The sequence below is a fragment of the Triplophysa dalaica genome, chromosome 10 (genome assembly GCF_015846415.1).
Source record: "Triplophysa dalaica isolate WHDGS20190420 chromosome 10, ASM1584641v1, whole genome shotgun sequence".
Classification (NCBI taxonomy): domain Eukaryota; kingdom Metazoa; phylum Chordata; class Actinopteri; order Cypriniformes; family Nemacheilidae; genus Triplophysa; species Triplophysa dalaica.
This window is the reverse complement of record NC_079551.1, coordinates 18,607,332-18,633,903: the sequence shown is the minus strand read 5'-3', so window position 1 is coordinate 18,633,903 and position 26,572 is coordinate 18,607,332. Positions and strand designations below refer to the sequence as shown.

The 26,572-nt window shown below is 40.9% G+C and overlaps 2 protein-coding genes across 2 annotated transcripts in view; one reads left to right on the top strand and one right to left on the bottom strand.

The window, feature by feature from the left end:
- LOC130429885 (V-set domain-containing T-cell activation inhibitor 1-like) overlaps window positions 1-26,572 on the top strand; it is a 101,114-nt gene that overhangs the window by 16,999 nt on the left and 57,543 nt on the right. The window lies entirely within an intron of this gene.
- Window positions 13,463-14,939, bottom strand: LOC130429886 (ladderlectin-like). Its single transcript, XM_056758732.1, has 6 exons — window positions 14,848-14,939; window positions 14,672-14,739; window positions 14,340-14,425; window positions 14,122-14,244; window positions 13,842-13,953; window positions 13,463-13,635 (listed from the first exon to the last, which is right to left on the bottom strand). Exons 2-6 carry the CDS (start codon window positions 14,730-14,732, stop codon window positions 13,565-13,567), a joined length of 453 nt encoding a protein of 150 aa, XP_056614710.1. The 5' UTR covers window positions 14,733-14,739; window positions 14,848-14,939; the 3' UTR covers window positions 13,463-13,564.

The following is a 26,572-nucleotide window of genomic DNA, read 5'->3' as shown; positions in this document are numbered from 1 at the left end:
TTTTCTGTAGTTTAATTACAGTTACTTTTGATGTAATTAAACTAAATACTTTGTGAAATACATGCGTGTGCAATAGTGTAATTGACATCAAAATTCAAAGTCTTACTTTAAAATCTGTGCTTTAATGTATAATTCTCACATTTGTAATACTTTGGTCAGTTAATAATATTATTTATTTAAATGAATTAATGAAGCCGTTTCATGTCTATCGTTGAGTCACTTAACTAATCAAGGTTGATGTAGGATATAGTAAGTAATTAGTATTGAGTAACTTAATACTTTTTGGACAGAGTAATTTGGACAGTAATCTAATTACACTACTGAATGTGTAATGAGTAACTAGTAATTAATTACTTTTTCAGAGTAACTTACCCAACACTGCACGCAGTCATATCTTATGAATTATTTGCAAAATAAACTTATATGTTATGTTTTTAAAGATGTCAAGTCGAACACACATAACACTATGTGACAAATCACCTAAGTTTTAATATAAACCAGCAGAATTCCCAAAAGATAAGTTGTCGTTAAGTAAAATAAACAAGTGCAATTTTTTTTGATTGCACTTATGCTTTTGTTGTTCTTATGCTGTCCAATTGCTTCCATTGCCTACCCCAACTGTAAGTCGTCTGCTAAATGACTAAATGTAAATGTAACCAGGCCAGAGTACAGATAGGAAAGAACCTGGGCAGAAGTAAGCTAGTTAAATGGCCGAAAACAAACGAGGTGGCAGTGTGGCAGCAGCTCGACGAGGACCTCAGCGCCATCCTAAAGCACTCACTGCGTGACCAGTTGGAAGCCAAGCTGAATTGCATTGGAGACATCCTGTAGGAGGAGTGCAGAAGCAGGTTCGGAGTAGTGGCTGAGAAGCAGAAGGGCTCAAAGCAGAAGGGAAGAAGGGAGTGAGAGATCTAGCAACTGGTGAAGAGGCAACGCCAGCTCCGAAAGCAGTGGAGAAAGGCAAGCAAAGAGGAGAATTAGAACCTGAAGCCACTGTGGGAGGAGGTGAAGAAGAACCTAGCCAGCCGTCGGAGGGCAGGCACATCCGCAAACGCAGAAGGCGGAAGGAAAAGGATGCAAGTATGCAAGACAATTACTGGAGGATAATAGAAACGGGAAGCTGGAGAGTTTCATCAAGGAGCAGTACAGTGACCCAGCTAAGTCTACTCCGCTGGGATCACCAGGTTATGTTCATTGTCCAGCCCCCATCCTGCCTGTTCAACGCTGATCTCCCCAAACTCAGTGAGGTAGTAGAAGTTGTGCGGAAAGCGAGAGCAGCCTCAGCTCCAGGCCCCAACGGGATAACTTATAAACTGTACAAGTACTGACCAGGGTTTCAGAGATATCTGTGAAACCTCCTGAGAGTCGCCTGGAGGAACAAGGTTATCCCTTTAGAGTGGCGACGAGCTGTTACAGTGTTTGTCAAGTTCCTTTGCTTTTGCAAAGTTATAGTGTGTCTTCTTTAAAGGCCTGGACCCTACCACCACAAACCAGCAGTCCAGTTTCTTTCTCTCTATAGACTACCAGCCGGTCTGTAGTGGTGGTGGGAAAAGTCACACACTCTTGTGCAGCAAGGAAAAGGTCTCTTAGCGCATCTTGGCGTTCTGTTATAGTGATGACTCCGCTCAATGAAACTGCCTCCCACTTTGGAGTTCCCAAGGTCCTATTATGGGCTGCAAACCTCTTTGCTGCCCTCCAGACCCATGCAACAGTCTTGACCAGGCGAACCAGATTGCTGAACCGTCCTTCATTCACCAGACTTCGGACAGCTGCACCTGCTGGTGGCCTTCGATGCTCTTGATCTGGCGGCTCTTTCTTTGTCTGAGCTCTCGTAAGCGCAGCAACGAATGATTTCTTCTGCATCTTACCAATGCTCTCTCTGGCAATTGCAGAAACATCCTTTGCAGACTTGATTGGGCACTCATCTGCTGGTAGACACAGGAACTTTGGCCCCTGCTGCCACGCTGACTCTTTGTCCAAGTCTTTCGGACCAGCCCCTCGAGTGATGATGTCGGCAATGTTCAGGGGTCCAGGGATCCACCACCAGTCTTCAAGTCGTGTGCTGCCTTGGATCTCTCCAATTCTATTGGCGAAGAAAGTCTGGAAACCATAACTCTCGCGCTGGATTGCACCAAGAACTGTTTGACTGTCAACAAAGTGGTACCACTGCTTGACTTGGATACGGCCCTGTTTCTCAAAGAACTTCTTTAAGCGGGTAGCGAAGACTGCTCCACAAAGTTCTGCCTTCACTGCTTCCCCCTTGTGGTCTAGGGGTGTCAATTTTGCTTTGGACTCCACCAATCTCAAGGTTGAATCATGGTCACTGGTCCACAGCAGGTATAAGACAGCTCCATAAGCATGTTCACTGCCATCAGAGAAGCTAATTGCATCAGGTACGGTAGAAGCACCCATAGGGGTCAAGGCCCTAGGAAACTTGACCTTGCTTAGCTGAACGTATTCCTCGAAGAGGCTGATGGCATCTTCTCTGAGCTTGTCTGACAGCGCAAGATCCCATGTGTCTTTGGTGGTGCTACCTTTAGGTTTGGCCTCTTGGAATGCTCTTCGAACCAAGATGGCCCCTTTCTGCTTTGCAGGCGTCATCAGGCCAATTGGGTCATACAGCCAAGAGACTTGACTGAGCAACTCCCGCCGCGTCAGTGGGTCTGGCGTCTGGTCTCTCACTTGCTCCAGAACAAGATTTTTTCCAATTCTCATATTTCTCTTTCTTTTCGAGAAGTTTATCCCAACCATGATGTGAAGCTTGTCATCCTTCACTGTGTAGCCAAGGCCTAGAGCTTTATTGTCCTCATCTTTGAGCTGGTTTGGCAGGACCACCATCTTTGTAATTGCCTCCTGTCGCAGTCTTCCAGCCGACTCCTCCCTCCTTTGGCCAGAGAAAACCCACGGCTTTAACTCGAAACCCCCTTCTTTCAGAATCTGTTCCACATTTTCTGTAATGATTTTGAGCTTGTCCAATTTGTCATGGGAGGTCAGGAGGTCATCGACATAGCTGTCTTCTTGCAGTACTCGACGCTCTTCCTCAAGATGGCTAAACTGTGGAAGATTAGCTGTCTCTCTCATTGCGAGTTGAGCAATACAGCCTGCTGGTTTGTCTCCAATGTTGACTCTTGTTACTGCGTATTCGCCGAGCTCCTCTTCTTCTGAGTCACGCCATAGAAACCTATGCAAATGTACTTCTCGGTCTTCAAGCCATACTGAATTGTACATTTTCTTAATGTCTCCCAAAGCAGCAAAGGCTCCACTCCGGAACCTCAGAAGTACAGCACGGATTGGATTCAGGACATCTGGGCCTTTTAGCAGGAGATCATTAAGACTCAAACCTCTGAACTTCTGACTGCTATTCCAGACAAGTCTTACAGGAGTCATGACTGAGTGTGGATTGGGTGCAATGAGATGGCTGATGTACCATACTGGTCCAATCCACGAATGTAGGGCATCCTTAGACATCTTCATTGCGGCTCGCCGGTTAACCATATCGTGAACTTGAGCAGCATAGGCGGCCTTCCATTCTGGTTCCTTCGCCAGCTGCCTCTCTGTCCTCAGGAAGGTGGCTTCGACTGCATTCCTGTTGCTCGGCAACACAGCTGGATCCTCCACCCAGGGGTAACTGGCATGCCAGTGTGGGCTCTCACTGTGATCGTCAGAAGTTGCATATGTAAGGCCTCACCACCTCCAACTCTCTTTCTTCAGAAAGCGTCATTTCTTTGCCACCTGGCTGACAGTTTCCACAGCGACAGCCTCCGCATTTCGGGACACAGCCGGCACCAATACTGTCCCATTTCCACCACTCGAGGAAGTTGGAGGCAGTGGGTGCTGAACTGGAATGCTGACATTGAGTGATTATCGGGGTAGGTTGAATTTGTGGAGAATGGATAGGGACCACACAGGTATGTTTTTCATATTTCACCGCAGCGGTCCTCATTGACCTTGCAAAATGCGTTCTAGACATATGGGCTGATACTGCGACCTCTTCAAACAGCTCAGGGTGTGTGCCAGCAACAGTCTTTCCCAGTGGTCCATCCCACAGCACAAGGTCCCCCACTGTTCGGATTTTCTGGGGAGCCAGCTGACCTTCCTTGTGACTTACAAGGAGGTGGATCTCTCTTGGTCGCACCAGTTCACTGAGCGGAATGTCAGGGAAGAACTTTTGCAGTTTCTCAGCTGCCACATGCCTATGGACATCTGCGATGCTGTCTAGCCCGTAGCAAATCAACTGGTGAGACCTGAAGGTACCTCTTGAGGTGCCAACGCGGATCTTTAAGAGATAACGCCTTGTTTTGACGAAGACTTTCATTCCTCCTACACCATGGACCACGAGTGTGATTCTTTCACTTCTTAGATTGCTGCCTCGTGGGTGATGTAATTGGTGTCTGAAGCTAGGTCAATCAAGGTACCAATCCTTTGTCCAGCATTGGCCTTAACCTCCAGTAGCATCATGATGACAGGCCACTCTACTAAGTCGCCTCCCTTCAGAAGACTTGAGTGCCCTTTTGCAGCATGGCAGGTTCTAGACACTGTGTTGCAGAATACATCTTGGCATTGCTGGGCTAACTCAGGCGATAGTTTGCTGAAGAATTCTTCTTGTACCTCAGTGTAGTTCCTTGTGCTTCCACCTCCCACCATGCTGCCTTTGCTCTTCCGCTGGGTTGTGCTGCCTCTGAATGTTTCAGCACTGGGACATAGGTAATAGTGGTGTTCTGCCCCCCGCCTGCCTTCACATTCAGGATTTCTACACAAAAAGGACGTTTTGCAGTGGTCATCATCATCATCATGAACCTCCAAACATTTCCCGCAGGCTCCCAGTTTCCTTATAGCATCCTTCTTCTCTGGGAGTCTGAGCGCGCGGAACTTTCTGCAGAAGTAGAGTTTTCTCCTATGCTTGATGTCGCCACAAACGACACATCCGTAAAGATGGCTGCTTGACTGGTTTAAGGCCCTGGTTCTGGCTTGCCTTTGCTCAGCCCGGATTTCTTTTCTTGGTGGGTCTTCATCCCTCAATTGGTCCAGCTGCTCATAGATGCTTTCTTGACCCTTGAGGAAAGCTAGAAGACCATCAAAGCGCTTGTCTGGATCAGCACTGCCCTTTTCAGCTACACAAAGTAGCCACTCTTTCTTCAGTGCATCAGGGAGTTTGCTTTCAATGGACCTAGTCACCAGAGGGTTCTTTAAAGCACCAGTGTTTCCAAGGTCACTCAGGTCTTCAAGAGCTTTCACAACAGCTTGGATGAGCTCAACAATCTTCTTTGGCTGGTAGCTTTTGACAGCTGGTCGACGAAAGATGTCGTCTGCTGTTTTATAAGTTGTCAAGCGAAGATCTCTCTTTATCCTTTCATCTAAACTATCAAGAAGCTGGAACTTTTTGACTTCTTTCGACCCAGTCGGTTCCCCTTGCACCTGAAGGGCCTCCCAGTCTCTTCTCCAGCAGTGAAAGTCACACTTGATGCCAGTAAATTTAGGGAGGGAAGTTGGCTTCAGTCTAATGGCTGACGATGGGTAGCCTTTGGGAGCTGCAGTCAAATCCTTTTCAGCATCTTCTTCAGCTTTTGCTTGAATAAATTCTGCTTTTCTTGACATTAACTTTGGAATAGCCTGGTCAAGCTCTCGTATGCGCCACTGGAAGTCTTTCTGCTCAGCAGGAGGGGCCCAACACTTCCACTGCTTGTGCAGCTCTTTTGCCTCTTCAACCAGTCTTTCCAGGTAGTCGAACATAAAGTCGAAAGCCTCTTTGCCTCTGCTGAGTTCGAAGGATGCCAGACACTCTAAGTTACCCTCTGCAGCTTTTACCGCCATAGTCAGTTCCTCTTCTCCAAAGTTAGCCCAAAGTGTCTTTTGGACAAGATTTTCCACATCATTCAGTTTGGTTTCACACTCACTTGCCGTTTTTTCAACATCGGCTTTTTGTTGCTCACTCAGCACAGGAACTGTAGCGCCTTTATCCAACTCCACTTCTGCCATACACTGGGCCTCCACATCATCATTTGCCTCCATGACTTTGTTGGCCTCAATTGTAAGCCTTTTGAAACTGTCTCTGAGCTCCTCTTCAGGCAATATTGCATGCATCCTCACAACCTTGTTGGCCAGCCGGGAGAATTGCCGCTTCGCCGTTGTTCTGTTGGCTTTAAGCTGCTCCAGCGATTTTGAGTCGGACATCTTCTATTCCAGAAGCATGAAGTAAGGTGACGTTCTGTTTCTCACCAGGCTTCTGGGTTTCCAGGCCTGGCCGGTCGCGTCGGCCGGTTTTTCACTGTCAAGTTCCTTTGCTTTTGCAAAGTTATAGTGTGCAAAACTCCCCACTTGACAGGGCAGCTAATTTTCAGGAAGACTTTACAGGATTCCACTCATCACACTTTTGCTTTCTTTTCTTTATTTAGAAGATTGATGCAATATGAATATCCAGGTGAAAAACCTTTAAACATGAATAAATACCATTTTAAACAATGAAACAAAATAAATACATTTTATGAAACACATGAGTATTAAATTCTCAATACCCATAAATAATTTAAATATGGCAAACATCTGCAATACTTTCACAGTGTGGAATTTGGCTCAACCTCGTGATTTACTATGCAATAAATTAGCAGCTTTTAAGACACATCTAAATACATAACATTTGCATTTCAATCAGCTCACATGATTTTAAAAGACATTAGTTTTAACTGCATTTACCTACAATGACTTGCAACCAATGGACAACAACAATAATGCCCAGTTACATCCAAGAATAGCAAGGAGCTCACCGGCTGCGTCTTCCTTGAAAGCTTTGTTTTGCACAAACAGTCTTAGGTTTTCAGTCTAAACGTCCAGATCTCCTTCACCTCTCATGCTGCTTGCTCCCACTACTGCTTTGTAGAGAGTTTGTGGGTGCATGACTCCAACCCCAAAATGATTAGTAAATCACCTTCACCTGGTGCACTCAGCCTAGTGTGTCAAGGCTGGAGGGGCGTGGCCCACAGTTCAGCTCAACAGTGTTCATCCCGAAGGAAACAAACTCCACCACCACTAGCCAGTTCAGGAGCATCGCAGTCCTGAATGTTGAGGGCAAGACTTTCTTCTACATCCTGGGCAAGAGACCACATACCTCATAAGCAATGGGTTCATCGACACTAGCTGCCAGAAGGCAGGCGTGCCTTGCTTCCCAGGTAGTGTGGAACACTCTGCAATCATATGGGAGAAGATCCAGTGATCAAAAATAGAAAGAGGTGACCTGCATGTGGTGTGGCTGGATCTTGCAAACGCATACGGGTCTGTCCCCCATCAACTCATAGAGTATGCCTTGGACTTCTTCTACATCCCTGTCAGCATTCGTGCCTGGTGGCCAAGTACTTTGAAGACATCAAGATGAGTTGCATCCCATCAGGACTTCCCGACAGGCTGGCCATAGCTGGAAGTAGGCATTGCCATGGGATGTTCAATCTCTCCCATCCTGTTTGTTGCAGCCTTTGAGGTCATCCTGATTGGGGAAAGGGTGATGGTTGAAGTAAACTACAATCAGACCAAAGGCTACCATCAGTGAGAGGCTATATGGATGACATTACCACCATTCTCCAGACAGGAGCGTGTACAACAAGACTGCTGAAGAGGTTTGACGAGCTTGTGGGGTGAGCGAGGATGAAGATCAAACCCACCAAAACACGCAGCCTGTCCCTCAGGAAAGGGATTAGAAGCAACAATACCATCTTTGTCGCAGGCGGTGAGGAAATCGCATTGCTGGTAAATCAACCAGACTGTAGCTTGGGTCGTACCTTCACAGGAGACCTCTACGATAGGCAGATGGGGGAAACAGTGAGGAAGCAGCTCGCAGATGGCCTGGCCAGGATATATCAGAGCCAGCTCCCTGATAAGTATAAAGTATGGAGCTACCAGTTCATACTGTATCAAAGGGTTTTTTGGCCTCTGAAGATGAGCGAATCCCCTCCTCGGTGGCAGACAAGATGGATGGGCTGGCAAACTCATTCATCAGGAGGTGGCTGGGTCTGCCGAGATGCCTATCAGGCTTAGGCCTCTTCGGCAGGAACACGCTACAGCTGCCACTGTCATCCATTGGCCTGGGATGCAAGCAGGAGAAGGGTCGGATGGTAATGGAACTGAGGGAATCCACTGACCAACTGGTGAGAGCAGATGGCCCTAACATACGAACAGGGAGGAAGTGGAAAGCCCAGGAAGTGGTCGACAGGGCAATTAGCAGGCTAAAACATCATGAAGTAGTCGGCAGAGTCCAGGAGGGTCCAGCAGGCCTTGGGATGAGCGAGACCCCCCTCTTCTGGTCAAAGGCCTCCAAGGAAGAGCGGAGAGGCATGGTGGTGGCAGAAGTGACAAGGACCAAGCAGGAGTGCCTGAACATCAAGGCGGTGTCTCAGAGCTGACAGGGAGGCTGGATATCATGGTAGGGTGTCACTGACAGGCATTTGTCATGGTCGGACCTGTGGAGGATTCTCCCAATCCAGGCTCAGCTTGTGCGTCAGGCAGTAAAGCCCAGCTGGTCGACCATCAGCCTGTATTTCTATAAGTTTGCATGTCTGACATCGTAGCATTTATCATTTTTATTGTAAAATCGTTTGCCTTCTCACATCTCACCACACAGTCACTGCCCTTAGCGCCTGCCTGCATACTGTCTTCTTTGTTTTTTTTGGCTGAACTGCTTCTTGGCCTCTGTAATTTGATTGGCTGGAATTCCGTAAACCTTGTTTGATTGGTCAATCTGTTGAAATTGGGAAGCTATGATGGAAAACCTGCAATCTTTAGCCAAAAAAGCATAACGACTAATGCTAGTCCTGAAGAGTTTTTAGTTTTAGTGTTTGTGCCAAAATTGTGTTGTTTGTGTGCTGTTCTGATCTGCTGAAGTAGAAATCTGAGAATAGTACAGATTCAGGGAGCAAAGCGCAGAGTAGTAAGAAAGAGCATTCAAACAGTAGCAAAGTTGGAAGAAAAATGATATATAAATAAGACAAAGATAATAAAATAAATAAATGAACTCAAGCAAATCTGTTCCCATTTGTTGGATCAGTGTGAATTAGACTTTAAAGGTACAATGTGTAGGATTTTGAAGGATTTATTCACCTAAATGTAATATATAATACAAAACTATGTTGTGAGTGGTGAAGAAATACCTTACAAAATGAAACGAAATGTTTATATTACCTTACAATGAGCCATTTTATGTATATACACCGCGGGCACACCCTTACATGTAATTTATTAATGTGCACAGCCATGTTTCTATAGTAGCACTACACGGACAAACTGAGCGCGTTTCGTAAAACGAAGGATGCGCGAGAATATGTTCTTCTTCTTCGGCTGTTTTTTGGGGCAGCTTCAAAGCGACTACATAGAAGGATTAGCAGAAGAAGAGGAAGAACAATAACAGCATTTACTTGTCGTGTTTTTTAGTAGAAATATAAACGGTTCTTTGTTGCAGTAAGAAGCAAAATTTGCTCTAATGGCGGACCACACATACTCCGCACAAGAGCCGTTAGAGCGTCAATCTGTTCGTTCAAAAAAGAGAAAATACGACGCAGCAAGGCGAAGTCGAGACAAAAAACGGCAGAAAACCCGAATAAACATCGGCATGGCTTTTCCCAAATGGAGGGCACTGAAGCAGGAAAAGGGTTTGCTAAGCGACGCCGAAGTTGCAAGCTTTCTGCTGGACCGGTAAGTTTGTCTAATTTCCGCTATATAAGTGAAGTGTTTGTTTGATAGCTTTAGCTAATAGATGAGCATTAGCATCAAGTGAGTTTTTCTTGTTTTTAGCACTTTGTTATTGTACTATTATTCCTTTTTGCATGGCCGTGTGCAAATCAAGTTAGAAATCATTTTTACAATCATAATTTGCATACATTGGGTGTAAATTATATTATAATACTGCTTAGCTTCTGTGCATACAAATGTGTAATTTAATAATTGATAGGATAAAATCCAAACTTCCACGTTGCATAGTTTATCAGTAATACAGTGTCAACGAAGATTTGAGAAGATACAATTGATCAATTGGGGTGATGCCTTACTTTAGCATTAGCAAGCGGTTTAAATAGGCTGTATGTTACGAACCAAGTTACCGTGCCAAAAAAGGCTATGCAAAATAAGCGAATACATCACTGACACAATGTTATACAAGTAACAATCATTTTCACTATAACGATTAGAGTAAATAATGAATTAAGTCAATTTAATTAATTTGTTTTTCTTTGTAAATAAACCTCGTCACTTGATTTGCAAAGGTTACTCTCTGCTGTCTCAGACGACGACATCTCTGTCCTGTGTCCGTAACTTCAGTGTGTTGTTCGCCTGTGAGATGTAGATTGCAATTATCAACACCACCGATAATGGCCGCTATCATTTATTGAACCCTTTTGTCCTGTGACGGCAACCGTAGCTACTCTAATAGAAGGGAGAGGATGGTGGCGGAGCTTTAGGTTGCATTTTCCAACTTCGCCAATAGTGGTCTCTGTTACTTACACAGTTCACCTTTAAATGACTGGATTAACAACAATGAAAGGGCAGACTTTTAGTAAGTTTTAATACACAGTGTTCAAATGAGTTGCCCATACTATTGAATGTTAAGATTAATTGATCACTAAACTGTTTACATGACAAAAAAATGTATTCCACAACTCAGACAATTTGCTTTTGAAATGCTTTTATTGCTTTGAGAGATATTTTAAGTATATGGGAAGTTTAGGGATGATGTGATGGATAAATTCTAAAGGTGCACTATGATGAATTCTCATCAGCGGTTTTGAGCACAAATGTAACCCTTTGACATAGTACAGGTTTGTGTTTTATAAAGATATTTTGTTAGCCCGTACCGCTGCCTGCATTTGGGTTCTTCTCTATGACCACACGTTTCGTGACAGAACAAACGAGCCATTACTGAACCCAGCAAGCAGCCATGAAGACTGGCCGTTGTGGTGTTGCCCGTCGCCTCTGCAGCCTTCGCCAGGGGAGGGAGACGGTGCATGAGTTTGGGGAGAGGTTCCTCGACATCGCCGGGCAAGGCGTCTTCGGGGAGGAGGAGCTGGCGGTGCGGTTCAACACCGGTCTCAGAGACCCACTCTCCCGATCAGAGATGAGAGCGATGAGGCCGTTGGACTTCGAAGCCGTGTGGCTAGCCGCCGCGGCTCGTGCGGAGTCCACGAACACATCCCCGTCCGACTCCTCCTGCACGGAGCTAGCCGTGCCTCCCACCGCCTCTCTTCTGTCGACCGCAGTCCCTGTGGGCCGTTCCTGGAAGAGGAAGCCCAAGAGGGGAGATCGTTTCAGTACTGCCCAGCATCCGGTGTTCCCGAGGCTGGCTTTCAAGCCGGTCCAGCAGCCGGCACCAAGCGCTGCCCAGCCACCGGAGAGCGCTGCCCAGCCGCCATTCCAGCCGGTCCCGTCCGGCACTCCCGGGCCTCCAGCCGGTCCCGTCCGACACTCCCGGGCCTCTCCAGCCGGTCCCGTCCGGCACTCCCGGGCCTCTCCAGCCGGTCCCGTCCGGCACTCCCGGGCCACTCCAGCCGGTCCCGTCCGGCACTCCCGGGCCTCTCCAGCCGGTCCCGTCCGGCACTCCCGGGCCTCTCCAGCCGGTCCCGTCCGGCACTCCCGGGCCTCTCCAGCCGGTCCCGTCCGGCACTCCCGGGCCTCTCCAGCCGGTCCCGTCCGACACTCCCGGGCCTCTCCAGCCATGGTCCGTTCCGGCAGTCCAGCAGGGGACTAGGACAGTTCCTCCAAGGACTTCCCCTGTCAAGCCCTCTGGGGCTCCGAACTCTGGCGTGCCCCCACGGGCTAGGACTTCCCCACACAGCCCCTACCCTTTTGGACTGCCCCCTAGGTACTCTTGTTTGCCCCCACCCCCCCTCCCTTGTTTGTTATTTTTATTGTCTCACCCCAACCCGTTTGTTATTATTTCTTGTATGCCCCTAATCATGTTTTCAATGTTCTGTTGGTTTTTGTCTGTTACCCAGTCTGTCTTGTCTTGTTAGTTACCCCTTGGTGAACACCTGGAGGTGTTCATTTGAGGGGGGGCTTATGTCATGATTCCGCTATCATGTCATGTTTATTCTTATTCTTGCAGCGGAGTCATGACTAAGTCTAGGGTTTTGTGTGAGAAGGACATGGCATGGCTTAGATTTTGGCTGTCATGCGCCTTCTCGTGTCTCGTCTATGGCCCCGCCCCTCTCGTCTCCTCGTTAGCTTCCCTTGAGTGTTTTATTACCCACACCTGCCTATTGTAATTATCCTTTATTCGTCTCCCTATTTAATGCCCTTGTATTCTCTGTCCTGTGCTCGTTTGTTCTTGTACATAGTTGTAACTTTGCTCGTCTGAACTGCTGTACCCAGGATTTATTCCATACACTGTGTCCCAGCGTTTCTGCTCCAGCACTCTGTTCCTGAGAGTTTTTGTTACAGTTTGTTACCCTACGTGAGTTTTTCGTTCCTGTTTTGGCTGTCTTTGTTAATCCCCTGTATTTTACCCCATTGTGGGTTTTTGTTTTGTGTTTTATAAAGATATTTTGTTGCCCCGTACCGCTGCCTGCATTTGGGTTCTTCTCTATCACCACACGTTTCGTGACCGTCTATTTCCACATTTAAATAATGAGAATAGGAATGTAAAGTCTGCATAAAATATTACACATGGTTTTTGTTTAGATCTCTCTATCTGTATGTGTTTTTGCGTGCGCGTGAGTGTCTGCCTCCGTGTGTGTCCAATTCTCAATACTCCAGTACAATATACGGAAAATGTATATAACCCTGATGCAATGCTGGTTCAGGAAACCTTCCTGTTTCAGTTTTTAACACTACACAAATATATAAACAACCAACAGAGCATTCATAACCGAAAAATGCAGAAAGTGTATTCTGGACCAGCGTTTACATGTTTCAGTGGTCTTTCGCAGAATAAATATTCATTATTTGCGTGACATAATAAAATGTGGGAGGAGTTTTCACCAATGTCATTTGCCTTTTCATAACTAGTCAGAAGTGTCTCAAGTGAAAACCCATCTTTCCGTTCGACACAACGTCTCGTTCCCTTCATCATGGAAAAAAGGTAACTTACATAACCGAGATGTTAACGGGGGCTGTTAAATTGAGGATTGTTGCGCTGCAACTGTTTTCTAGCCATGTTTCATTTAAAAACATAATATCCAGGTTGTTTGTGGTTTTTGATCAGATTTTTTTTTTGAGTGGATGTTTAAAAATGTTAACATGATATCATTACTTTTTGTCCCCATAGCGACCAGCTGTATGTTGAGTGCGTAGGCGAAGCTAGCGGGTGAACCAGGGGGTAATTGTATATATTGTCGTCACATATTTCTCAGACACGCACCCTCAGTCTGTGACAAAACATTGAAAAACGACTGCTTTTAATAGTTCAGCCAAACCATACCCATATTATTGAATCAAGAGAATGTTTGATTAAAAACATTTTTACATGATTAAAAGTTTGACACCACAATTCAGATTATTTGCTTTTGAAATGCTTTTATTGTTTTGAGACATATTTCAATTTATGGAAGTTTAGAAATAATATGGTGTTTTCAAAGGTGTACTGTATGCAAAATTCTCATCCGCGGTCTCGAGCACAAATGTAACCTGATGTGGTACTACAGGCTTCATCGTTCCAGCAAGTGTTACCTGTAAAATGAGATGAAAATTACATTTACATTAAATGAATATAGTTGTCAGAATATTGAAATGTATACCAATACATTAATCTACAATATTATAATATGTCATTTACATAAAAACAATATGTGTCAACAAAACTAGCAACTTTACTAATACAGCCTTGTAAATTGTCAGAATTGAAAGAATTCACACAACATAAGTAGAATTCTTACTTGTCCAGTTTATCTCCAGGCAGTGCTCAGAACCACCCTTATTGTTAGGTTCTGTTTTGCACCAGTTGGTGTAGTCAAATGGAGATCCGTCAGTCCACAGCCATTGTTGTTTCTTAAGAATGAGAGAGCCAAAAACATTATAAATAATATATGAATAAATTAACAATCCCAGTGAATTTTATTTGAGTTAAAATCATAAATTACCGTCTAAACTGACAAATTAGTCTGTTTTAACTGAAAAATGTTTGTATGTAAATATTTTTAAATCTGAAATATTTACCATTTCACCACCATGACCTCCAATCCAAACACGTGTGCTAACAGGCATCAGACTCAGGAGAAACTCATTTTGTGCTTTACTGCGCACAGACGCAAGATTTGCATCAAGGCTTTGACAATTTTTCTAAAAAGAGATTTTTTAAAGTCATTCCAAAATCAAACCGTTTTAGTTTAGATACAGAAATGAATTATTCTTGAAAGATGTTGAGATGAAAGTACCTCTGCTGTGACCCAGTCAACTGTCTGGGGGAAGAACTTGAAGCATTCAACTCCAAAAGGTGTCCATCCAAATGAACAGTCTTCAGCTATACAGTACATGAAATATTAGAGATTAACTCGCTCTAACACTGACAGTAAAGAAAGGTTTTACTTATTAAAGCTATCTTTTTATCTTTCTGTGATTTATGCTTCAGACTGTAAAATCTCTTCTAATCATGAAAATATTGATTCATGTCACATATTTTCTGTTATCACATTAAGAGCACATCTGTCAGTCTGTCAGAATTTGTTTATACTTTGTAATTAAATTAACAAATAAATGTGTTTGTTACCTGCTGCATTCTCCACAGAAAAGACCAAGAATAGAAGCACAAGACCTCTCATCACTGCCATGATAAATCTGAAAATGAATAAAAAACACCAATGTGACACATCTGAACTCAAATGCAGACTTTTTAGGAGTTAATATTAAAGACAAAAGCATCGGTAGGTCAGTGTTTAAACTCACCGCTTTTTGGATTCTTGCTTTCAGAACTTTAATGAGGATTGAGTGAAGCTGTATGAAGAATCCCACTTTTATACCATTTTCTTCTTGATATGTAAACAGAGTAAAATGACGTGTTTTATAAGCTTGTATGTTCTACAAAACACTTACTTGGAATTTTGGGAGGTACTCATAGTGTTATAGATAGTTAGATACTGGACTTGATTGGCTTTTATCATTGACTTCACACATTGGCTGTTATCATTGACTCCACACATATGCTAAGTTGCCTGTTATTATTTTGTAGCCAACTGTTTGTACAAGCATTTTAATGAGAGACAGGTTACATTAACAACATAACATGGGTTTTGTACAAGTAAACAACAGATGGAAAAAAGCTTTCCATGTTCTTCAAGTACAGCACATTCAGAGCTTTTGATTTTCATGTATTTTCATTTTAACTTGTAGGGCTATATGCTTTTGATAAAAGTAAACAATTAAAAGGAATAAAATTGTTAAGGGGAAATATACATATAAAACACAAGCGTGAATAAACTGCTGAAAATAAGCTCAATATTAATGCTTCGTATTTAAATTCAAATAAATTAAAACTATACACAATATAAAACACGGTCAATTTAAGAACAAAGCAAGGTCACTGTTAATGTTACATAGTTACAATAGTTAACAACGTGTTTAATTGTACTTGAAACTCGGATCAGACTGTTTTGTGGGCTTTGCGTGGTATTCAACTTTCCTTTAGCTCAGTTGTAAGAGCGTTGCATTACAACCCAATGTTGTGGGTTCGATCCCAGGGGATTGCACATACTGCTGTATAAATGTATAGGTTAATGTAATGTAAGTCGCTTTTGAAAACAGTGTCTGCAAAATACATAAATGTATTCTGTCCCGTGGGCTCATGGAATATATAAGTATCTCAAATATCCGTCACTGAGTGCTTCAGAATCTGGGTTTAACCAGTCAACCATCCGGAAGTCATCACCTATTTTATGAATTCTGACGATTCGGACATTATCCTCTGTTCAAGTGTTGTTTTCTCCTACTACTTAGTAGGTAAGTAGTCATATTCGGACACAACATAAGTATACGCAAGTCCAAAAATAGTCTACCAACCGGCTATTTCTCGCCTTCTGTTTTGTGAAAACTGACGATTCGGACATAGCTACTATTCGTTCGCCTACTGCTTTTTTCCTATTTTATAGCAAGGAATGCCATTTCGAATTCAGCCAGTGGTAGTCTTAAGGCATATGGGAAATGATACCAAAGCTCGAACAGGTGTATGTTATGTCAATGATGACATCTGCCAGCTGGTCAGCACATCCTCTAAGCACATTGCCTGGAATGTTTGGCTTGATTGAATGTTACTATTTACACTACAAGATTAGTTTCTGTGTACAGTTTGTACAAGCATTTTATAACACTTATTTGGAAAGGTGCTGGGCAGAAACCAAATAACTTATCCTTCACTCTTTTCATGTATGCCATGTAGTGATCTAAGATGACGTTATGTAGATAATTTTTCCATAAATTGAAGAGTAATGACATTGGATCTCATTTATCGATCTAACGTAGAAATGAGCGCAGATCCATGTGAAGAAATCGTTTAACAACAGGGTCTTCATGTAATTCATTAAATATTTGTTTGCCGTCAAAATGTCAAATGCTCATACCTTCATAAATGTTGTGGCTGTTATCGGTCATAATTTACATATTACGCCCATATAAATTCAGAGTGTTGAAAGAACAGATGAAGAGATCTTCCATGTAATTCAAAATATAATTAAGAGATTTGATCACCAAGATCAACGAATGAAAATAATTGAAAAGACAATAGAGGAGAATGCACACGTGGTTTAAGAGAACAAAGAAGACTTCAGCGAAGTGAAAAAAGAAATAGCGGACTTGAGAAAAGAGAATATCTCACAAGACAACAGTGTTTGGAGCATGCCAGGTACAAGAGGAGATGGGATCTTAGTCTGATCTGCCTTCCAAAAAAATAAAACGAAAACACAAGAGAATCGGTCGTCGGGATTCTTACCCGGGTGATTCCATGGTCAGCGGAGAAGCTCGGCAGTCTGTGTATACAGTGCATCGTTTAGGAAAGTGATATGACGCCGCTACAAACAAGTTACCCAGGCCAGTGATCATCCAGTTTGCAATAGGGACAGGTTGAGACGAAGCGTGGAAAGATCAGGAGAGGCAAGAGCTTGTAAAAAGAGGAACATTAAGTTCAAAGAAGACTTTTCAAAGGAAGTTTGAGAAGCTAGTGCTAAGATGTGGCCAAAAGTGCAAGAAGCCAGGAAAAAGAAGGCAATGCTTTTATTGATGGACTCAGAGTTGACCCGTGGCAGAGGTTTTCAAGGAAACACATAGTCTCCTGTTTAAGTATGTGAAGTTTGCCGTATATCAGATGATGGAAATATCTGATTAAACAGATTAAGGTATAAAGGGTGTTTAAACTAAAATTGATATTGTTTATGTAGCAGTCAGAATGGTTTAGAAATTGAGTTATTAGGGACAAAATGTTCACTCCAATGTAATAGCAATAAGTTGAGTGCATACTGAAGTTACATTAAGTTATGTCTGTTTCTGTCATGAAACGTGGGGGAAGAAGTTGCAGGAGGCGGTGTAAGGGGTTAACAAATGGGATTTATTAAACATAAAATAAAACAATGCACCCATGATGGGGAAAACGACAGTAAAAGACAGTATAAACTCGAAAAAAATACTTTCCTCAAGGGGGCAAAAAGCAAAGGGAACAGGATAACTAAATCTACTTACAACAGCTAAGACAATATGTGAATGAACAATAAATACCCAGACACGGGTACAGGAACACGAGCATGAAGCACAGGCATCAAGGTACAAGCACAATTAATTCAAGTCACAATAGTACAATGAACGAGCACAGGATAATGAACACAAGGGTTATTTAATGGGGAGGAAATCAAGAGGGGACATGTGCGGTGCGTGAACTAATTAACAATTAAATAACGAGGAATTCAAGAGGCTGGGAACAAAGACGAGACTGGAGAGAGCATGTGAATCGCTAATAGGGATGAAAATGTCTCTCTCCACATTAAACAAGGAATCTTGTCATGATTCTGCCACAAGACCAAGAAAGACATGACATGATGAGGCAGAATCAGGACAGTTTCTTTTCTATCTTTGAATGTTAGGGGGTTAAAAAACAAGGTAAAGCGTAAAGCGAGTGTGATGGTATTATTTAACAGATTTGAAGGCTCTGTTTAGGCTAATTGTTCATTAAGGGGACACGGAAGGCCACTGGTTAATGATAGTAGTAGAAATACATGTCAGATGTTATAGTTTTCTTCGTATTTATGGTTATAATAACAAAGTGGCTAATAGAGAAATGTTGGAGAAACTTGGTAATTTGGTTAATGAGTGGAAAAAAACTATAAAGCAGAAAAATGTAATAATAGTGAGTGACTTTTATATAGTTCCTGATTCAAAGCTAGATAGGAGACCTCAAAAAGTTTCACATTCAGTGTACAATGATACTATATTGAATTTCTGTAAAAAAGTAAATGTAATTGACTACTTGTAGGGTTTCTATCCCAAACAGTATTCAGCATACATGGTTTAACTCCTCAGGTAGTGGACAATGTTCATGATTACATTATTGGCTTATTCTTGCGAACTGTGTAAAATTGTATCTGCCCCACAAACAGATCACTACTCGGTCCTTATCGATAATTAAGAAACCTCAAATCTCTTCAAATATTTGGAAGTTTAATAAGAACTTGTTAAAGAATGATAGATTTTATCAAGAGGTGTTGCTCTGGTTGAGGATATTGAAAAGTTAGATTTAACTTATTTAAATAAATGGGAATGGTTTAAGGTCAAACAAATAGCATTTGAAATAGGCAAAGTTTTATCAGTGAAGGGAAAATAAAAACAAAGAGAACTGATAGGGGAAATACATTTATTATTGAAAAAAAGGAGAAAGAAGTTGTGACTATGATGGTATACAAGCGCATAATTTTCAGTCACGTCACCAATTAACATGGAAGTCGAAGTGTATTAAGCGGCATACCGGAAGTAAGTCAGTAAGTGTGAGAGAGAAGAGTAATGAGCTCGGTAGTAGACTTTCTTTTTTTGTTTGCCAGAAAGAGGACGTTTTTGCAACAGCGTGGTGAGAAATCTGAGCGTCACAATTGCCAACACATGTGGAACTAGTCTGCGTGTTATCCGCTGATCGGGCTTGCAAATGGATTACTCACGGAAGTAATACGTCATACATGTATTTTGATTGGGAATTCAATTGATTTACTTTTTCCCCATTTTGTTTCGTGATTATTGTTTTTATGTTGATAATGGAGATGTGAAAAATGTATGAATTTATACTTTTTTTTACTGAAACAAAACCCAAGTAAACAATATGTTGAGTTTAATACTGAAATCTGTGTGTCGTTGCAATAATTTTATCTTTCTATGTAATTGGTGATAATAGCTAAACTGAGCTATATTAAGAGTTACCCTTACTGGTATACACAATTGGTGGAGTTAAAGTCCACCTGGCGCCCAATTTTTATTATTTAGCAAAATTACTATAAAACAGATCTAGGTTGTTATGGAAGAGCCACCAACACAGTGCATCATACCGTTTCGACCTTGAAAAACAAAGGCAAAAACAAGAACATTTCTAAGTTTAAGATTAATGATATTATAACGGATTATTCAGGATGTAAATGAATGAAATTTTGCTATAAATCAAATTATAATAAATCTGACTGTGATTCTTTATTTATGAATATAAGAGAAAAAAAACATAAAGTGAATGAGGAAGACAAACACTTACTTGAGGATAAATTGACTTTAGAGGCAATTGATGTAGCGCTAGTCTAAAACAAGTGAATATCCGTAAATCACCGGGTATAGATGGTTTAACTACATCATTTTAAAATCGTTTTTGCAAAGATAATCAGAAATTGTTATATTATGCTTTTTTTAAATCCATTTAAAAAGGAAGCTTATCACCTATGAAAACAGGATTAGTAACCTTGCTACCCATCCCAGAAAACAACAGATGTCATTAGATAATTGGAGACCAATAAATCTGTTATGTACAGGTCATAAATGACTTGCCATAGTGTATGCTAACTGTCTTAAATTTACACTTGGGGAAACTTGTAGATGAGTATCAATCAGTATTCATTAAGGGAAGATACATTCAAAATCATATCAGATTAATTTGGATATGAACAACTATCAATCATTGATATAATTAGAACGCCTTTGTTTTATAGAATTTAAAGCATTGGATACAGTGGAACATGAATTTATAATTACAACGTTAAAAACGTTCCGTTTTGGGGAAGGGTTTTGCAAGGTTATCAAAATGTTTTATAACAACATTTACAGTTATGTATCTCGTAATCCAGGTATGACTCCTAGAATTGAGATTTTGCTTGGAATTTGGACAAGGTTGTCCAATCTCTCCAAAACTATTTATTTTATGCATGAAATGTTAGTTTATTTATTTGTCAATCATCCCCAATAAAAGGGAATTACCATTTCTAAGTACGAGTATCAAATTAGTCAATTTGCGGCTGATACAGAAATATTTTAAAAAGATAAATCTATAGTCAAGAAAGCGCTAAACAATATTTTTTTTTCCAAAGCATCAGGCCTATGTTTCAATAAAAAAAGGGAACTCTTGCCTTAAATACTCTTAAAAACGTTTTGTAATTATCTTAAATGGCCAATTCTACCTAAAATAAAGGATATTACGGTTAGAATTATTATCAATGTTTATCTGGCTGCTGAGATTTTAAGGAAAATATTCTGTAGATCTTGTTTTGTTTTCTCATTTACACATGTTAAACAGCAGATGTCCTCCACGTGCCCTGTTTTAGTCTATCCTCAACTCATCTGACAACAAAGTCTCATGCAGTGTTGCCAGATAGGGCGGATCCCACTCAATTGGGTTTCTTTTAAACAGGTTAGGCCGGAGAAAAATGCATTGGGAGGGTGGACAAAATTTGAATTTCTTAAATATTTAAGCATTAGGCAAACGCTTTTATCCAAAACAATTTACATTGCTTTATCTTACACATTTTAAAAAGGTATTTGCAATACCCTGGGATTGAACCCACAACCTTACATTGTTAAGGCAATGCTCTTACCACTGAGCTACAGGAAAGCTTCTTATGAAATTAAAAACAAGCTCGTCCTTGACAGCTGCTGGACTATGTTGGGACTCAGTGCATGTTTATGTGGGAGCAACATGTCACCATTATTTCTTTTAAAGTGTCTGCCATAAAAAAAAATGAAGCAGTTGGTCCTGATTCTTAACATGAATCCTCATAACATGAAATGACACTTGATAGCTGCAAATCAACCTCCATTTTACGAGTACTGTGGAACAAAAACTTCAACTTCTAAAGACTTTATTCTCAGCATTTCTGATACTATTAACAAAATTTAAATTCTGTCTGCTCTGAAACACTAAACACAGTTTCTATTCTGTGCCTTAAGCAAATTAAAGATAGTAGTCCAACACCGTGGTGTAGTGAGCATAGGCATGCTCTTAAGAGAGCAGCCTGGAAAATGGAGCTCCCCCAAGGAGTAACTGCAATTATTCTATACAGAAGATCAGGACGAATTGTCTAAAATCATTCATCATCCAAATCAACAACATGTATGTTAGATCAACATGAACCAGGAACACTTCCTATAACAACTGATGCACTTGTAGAACGGTATTCTGCTCTCAGTTGTCTTTTCTCATTTTTCTCATTTTTTATAATCAATCTATTTCCAGATTTAAATAATGAGAATAGGAATGGAAAGTCTGCATAAAATATTACCTGAGTTTTTTTTTTTAGATATCTGTATGTGTTTGTGTGTGTGTGTGTGTGTGCGTGTGTGTGTGTGTGTGTGCGTGCGTCGGGTGTGTCTAAATGTCGATACTACAATACAATATATACGGAAAATGTATATGCAACGATGCAATGATGGTTGAGAACTACTTCCTGTTTCAGTTTTTCACACTCCACAAATGTACAAACAACCAACAGAGCATTCATAACCGAATCAAATTGTTGAACAACTTTAAGATTTTATAATTTATGTAAGATTTCAAACTTAGAATAGAATAGAATAACCATAGAGCATAAACAGAAATGTTACATTTGTTATTGAGGTCAATATTTTAAAATGTTTAATGCAAGTTATCTTCTTATATCCACAACTATCTGACTTAAAGGTTTGGAAAAATACTTGTGTGAAATGTAAATGTTAAGTGGTCTGAGAAAAACACTCCACTTGGTTTAAGGTTAAACCGCAGGTCTTGTCAAAGGTGAGATTTATTATTAGTCATTGTTGCAGAGTGACTATTGTAATACATTTGTGGGTTTTAGTGAGTGTTGAGTGTAACATCACTGTAATAGCCCTTCCTTTTTTCTAATACATTACATAAAATAAATACTGACATGATAATTTATTTATTTTTAACACTTAGCCAAATCAGTTTAGTTTAACAAAAAATAGTCTATGATAAAACACTTACAAATTGATCTATAGAAAGTGTGAAAACAAACAACCACTTTAACTCTTTTTATTCCAAAACCACATGATGAAGCATAAGTCATACATTTCTTTTGTCATGATTATTGACTAAAACACACACTTTTAGTGTATGACTGACACTTTTATCATTTAACGTTCCTTTGGGTCAAGCTATAGGTTAGTAAAGTTAGATAATACTCGTTTTATTACAGTTTGACCGATCAAATCTATATGGTAATTACCAAGCATTTGCTCATAGAAATTCCCGATTAATAGCTTTTTGTGGAAATTTGAGTGGATGTGAAAATAACTTGTGAACTACAACTAATTGTTGCCAACATCCTGAGACTATCATGTGCTATCAATATAATTTACAGAATAAAAACATCATTACATCAAAAACATCAATATCACTAAATTGGTAATGTAATATAATTCATCATACACATTTCTGTACACTGTGAGATATATATGTCAGGTATGTTTCACAGATTATGTTGGCAGCTTTGAAGCAGCACAGTTGTGATTGGATTTCCTGGAACAAGACTTTATGCAGCTATCAAAAGTCACTTCTGCAAACTGAAAGAGCAAATGAAAACATCTAGCATGATGAAGGCATTTATCTAAATGATGCTAACACACTGTACTTTATAAAAACTATGAAACATTGTGATTTGAGATCATTACCTTTAACTGGTTTGAGATTAGAAAAGCGTCTGTAGGTCACCTGCTGTAGATCAGTGTTGGGGAGTTTTATAAAACCTTCTTCAATTGTTTTATTCCCATCAATAAAAGCCTTTAATAGTCCTTCAGAATAACACAATAGAATCAAAGACCTTATCAAAGACAATGTTTATATTGAGCCTGAACTAAAGAATAATAACTCACCTATGACCAAAATGAATAAAACACCATTCAGCAGACCAAGTATAAGTGTAAGAGTCTGCCATAGTGTCTGATTCTGTTGAATATATTTCACTTCTGTATGATTCTGATGTTTATATCTGATCTCTTCATTTGGACTTTCTGGTGGCTCTGCAAATAATGAGTAATTTTTTGATATTTTACTGTATCTATAATCAATTTAACTGTCTCCGTTACAGCATAGTAAACACATATTTATATCTATAAGACTAAATATGAATAAATTGGTTAAAAAGGAGCATTTACCATTTATCTGCAGTCTGGTGCCAAGGCTGAATTTTGGTGGTGCATCTTTCTTCATACAGTAATAAACTCCTAATTCATTAACAGTGATGTTATTTATAGACAGATGGTTGTTAGATTGTACTGAATATTTCTGTCTAAATGCTTTGTTGAAAAGAATAATTGTTGTCGACTTTCAGTAATAACCAATAAATCTCATCATCATCCAAATCGCAGTTTATATTCACATTTTGTCCCAAATCAGTCAATTGATCAAAAGTCTCTGCAGCTTGACACCATATGAACAGATCTATGGAAATCATAAATTGACAATATAAATTTCACCATTAAATATCCTGTCAACCATTATCAAAGACTAAAACAAAAACTATAACCAGTATTCTTTGACCAAATGAAAACATTAACTTTCAGTCGATATACTCACAGATTCAAAGCCTTGTTATTTTCATGTTGTTGTCGTCATTAACACTAACATGTACTAAACCTATTTTTATGACCACACCCAACAGAGGAAGTCAAGTTTCCTCTGACCACAATACTAAGCAATTTTAGTATCTTAAGTACATAACCACTAAACTAAACTTCACTAAACTTCTCATGTTAACATGGTAAACTTGTCAAAAAATTATTTGGGCATATAACCTTAGGGTGACCATATTTCAGCTTTCAACAAAAGAGGACAGTCAGAGGGGGCAGGAGGCAGATGGACACCCACAGCGGGTGGAAGGATCGGGCTGGGTGTAAATCAGGGCTGGCCCGACGTATAAGCGAACTAAGCGGCTGCTTGGGGCCCCCTTGCCACCAGGGGGCCCCCCAATCGTTTTTTTTACAATTAAATAACTTAAAACAAGTTATATAAATGAATGAATGAATAAATAAATTAATGAATATGAATGAATAAATAAATGAAATGAATAATTCAAGATAAGAAAATTCTGATTTGCCGACAACTGCTGCTGTGAGTGCCAGCGGTTGAGTCATGCGCAATTGCGCTTAGACAAATTTCGCGTGCATTGACAATTCGCGGCGGCGCGCAAGTGCGTGTCACTGTAATTCATAAATGACAAGCTATGTCACAAAAAAGGATGTATCCCCTGGTGCCGAAAAGAGAAAGAAGAAAAGGACAGAGGAGGAGAAAAAAAGAGCAAGATAAAGGTATGTTTGCATGATTAGTGAAAATTGTGCTCACGTCACTTGAGGTAGCTGCTAGCCATGACTCGTGATCTTACATAAGCCCTCACCAGAGCTAACGTTAAATCCCCGCCATCAACAGTGAAATGTCACGTATTATTAATATACATTTATCTATATTTCACGTATTGATAATAGACATCAGTTTAAGTTGGAGAAAACAGCCGAAGGGGAACTTAACCTTCTAAGTTAAAGGGATGCCCGCTAGCATTGCTGTGTGTGTTGAAGTGAATGTTAAAATATACCAATACCATGTTGGTTGGCACCAATACATATGAATGTTTGTCTATTTTGGTTTCATACAGCTTTCCTGTAGCTCAGTGGTAAGAGCATTGCGTTATCAACAAAGGGTTGTGGGTTCGATCCCAGGGGATTGCAACTACGTAAAATGTATACGATAAAGCAATGTAAGTTGCTTTGGATAAAAGCGTCTGCTAAATGTAAATGTATTTAAAAGATTGCATATTTAATTTGCATTTGCAAATTATTTATTTCTTGTTTTGTGACAGTTTGTATTTAGAAGTTGAAGAGTAAAGTCTTTTATTTAAGTATCGTTTTGAGTATTTTTATTCATTTATAATGTAACATTATAGCGTGACATTTGTGTCAATAATCTTCAAGCACAGGTGACTCCGCGTGCTGGGAGGGGGCCCCCAAATCAAATTCTGCTTAGGGCCCCCAAAAGGCTCGGGCCGGCACTGGTGTAAATACTTGAAAAATGCGTTAACAACCATGAAACTGTTTCTGAACTTTAATACATAAAGTAACACTGTCAGGAATAGCGGACAGACCCAAATGCAGATGCGTTTGAACAGTCTTTTAATAAACTTAGAAGGTTCAATAATTAAACATAAACAGTGCCTTAAGAGGCCAAAGGTAAACAGGAGTGAGCCAGAATCGGAGTCAAACAGGCGAAGGCCAATCGTGGTGCCAACAGGATCCGTGGGAGTGGAGAGAACTCGGTGTCAGACAGGCAGGGTCAGGCAAATAGCCAAAACCGTAAAAGAGTTGACAAAAGAGGTAATCCAACGGGAAGGCAGCGGCGATACGACCAGCCTGCGGACGAGAAGCCACCAGCAGTACAACTGGAGGCTAGAAGGCAGTGGCGGAGCCAGAGGGCTAGTTGGGGTGGCAATTGCCACCCCAGACGAAGTCCTTGTCAACCCTGTTGCCACCCCGCTGAAAACATTACACTGTTAGATTTTTACGAACATTTCCCAAATCTCCCAGCGGACGTGAATGCATCCTTACGCAGCACGCACAAGCGTGCAGCCGCAGCGTGCTGTTGCTGCTACACTTTTCATTGGTTAAGCTGACACGCAGCACCTTCGTGACGTGCTCCAAACGGCTCCAAAACAACGCCGACAGCACACGGGATCGATGAAGAGCATTTTGCGGGTATGTACGGCTTTTATTGGTATTAAATTCAACAAAGTAGTGTTTTAACGGGAAGTAAGGGAGACGTTGCACTTTAGTGCTTTGCATTAATACTTCATGAGCATTACTAGTCGTGAAACTGACTGACTAATACTGTCACGCCTGCGTGAATATGCTTAAAACATGTCGTTAGCAAATGTTCAGCAACAATCACAGACATTAGGTAGGCTTATTCATATTGGCACGTGTAATGCAGCACTAATCTTAGTATAACAGACCGTTGTCATGAAAAACAGAGTGCCATGGACGCAGGATTCTAACCGTAGAGACCGAACGGACTATTTTCTTTAGCGGAAGCCATATAAATAGTTTTTAAATCAATAAACTCCCTTTTAAATCAATATGTTGTGTCAAATTATTTATTTATTTGGTAGGTAGCCATGTAATAAGCGGGATAATG

What these genes read in the sequence shown, in the direction of transcription:
- LOC130429886 (XM_056758732.1), bottom strand. Translation starts at nt 14,732, where the DNA reads ATGGCAGTGATGAGAGGTCTTGTGCTTCTATTCTTGGTCTTTTCTGTG. An exon ending in TTGACTGGGTCACAGCAGAG is followed by an intron (nt 14,245 to 14,339) that starts GTACTTTCATCT and finishes ATCTCTTTTTAG; the next exon opens with AAAAATTGTCAAAGCCTTGA. An exon ending in CCTGGAGATAAACTGGACAA is followed by an intron (nt 13,636 to 13,841) that starts GTAAGAATTCTA and finishes CTCATTTTACAG; the next exon opens with GTAACACTTGCTGGAACGAT.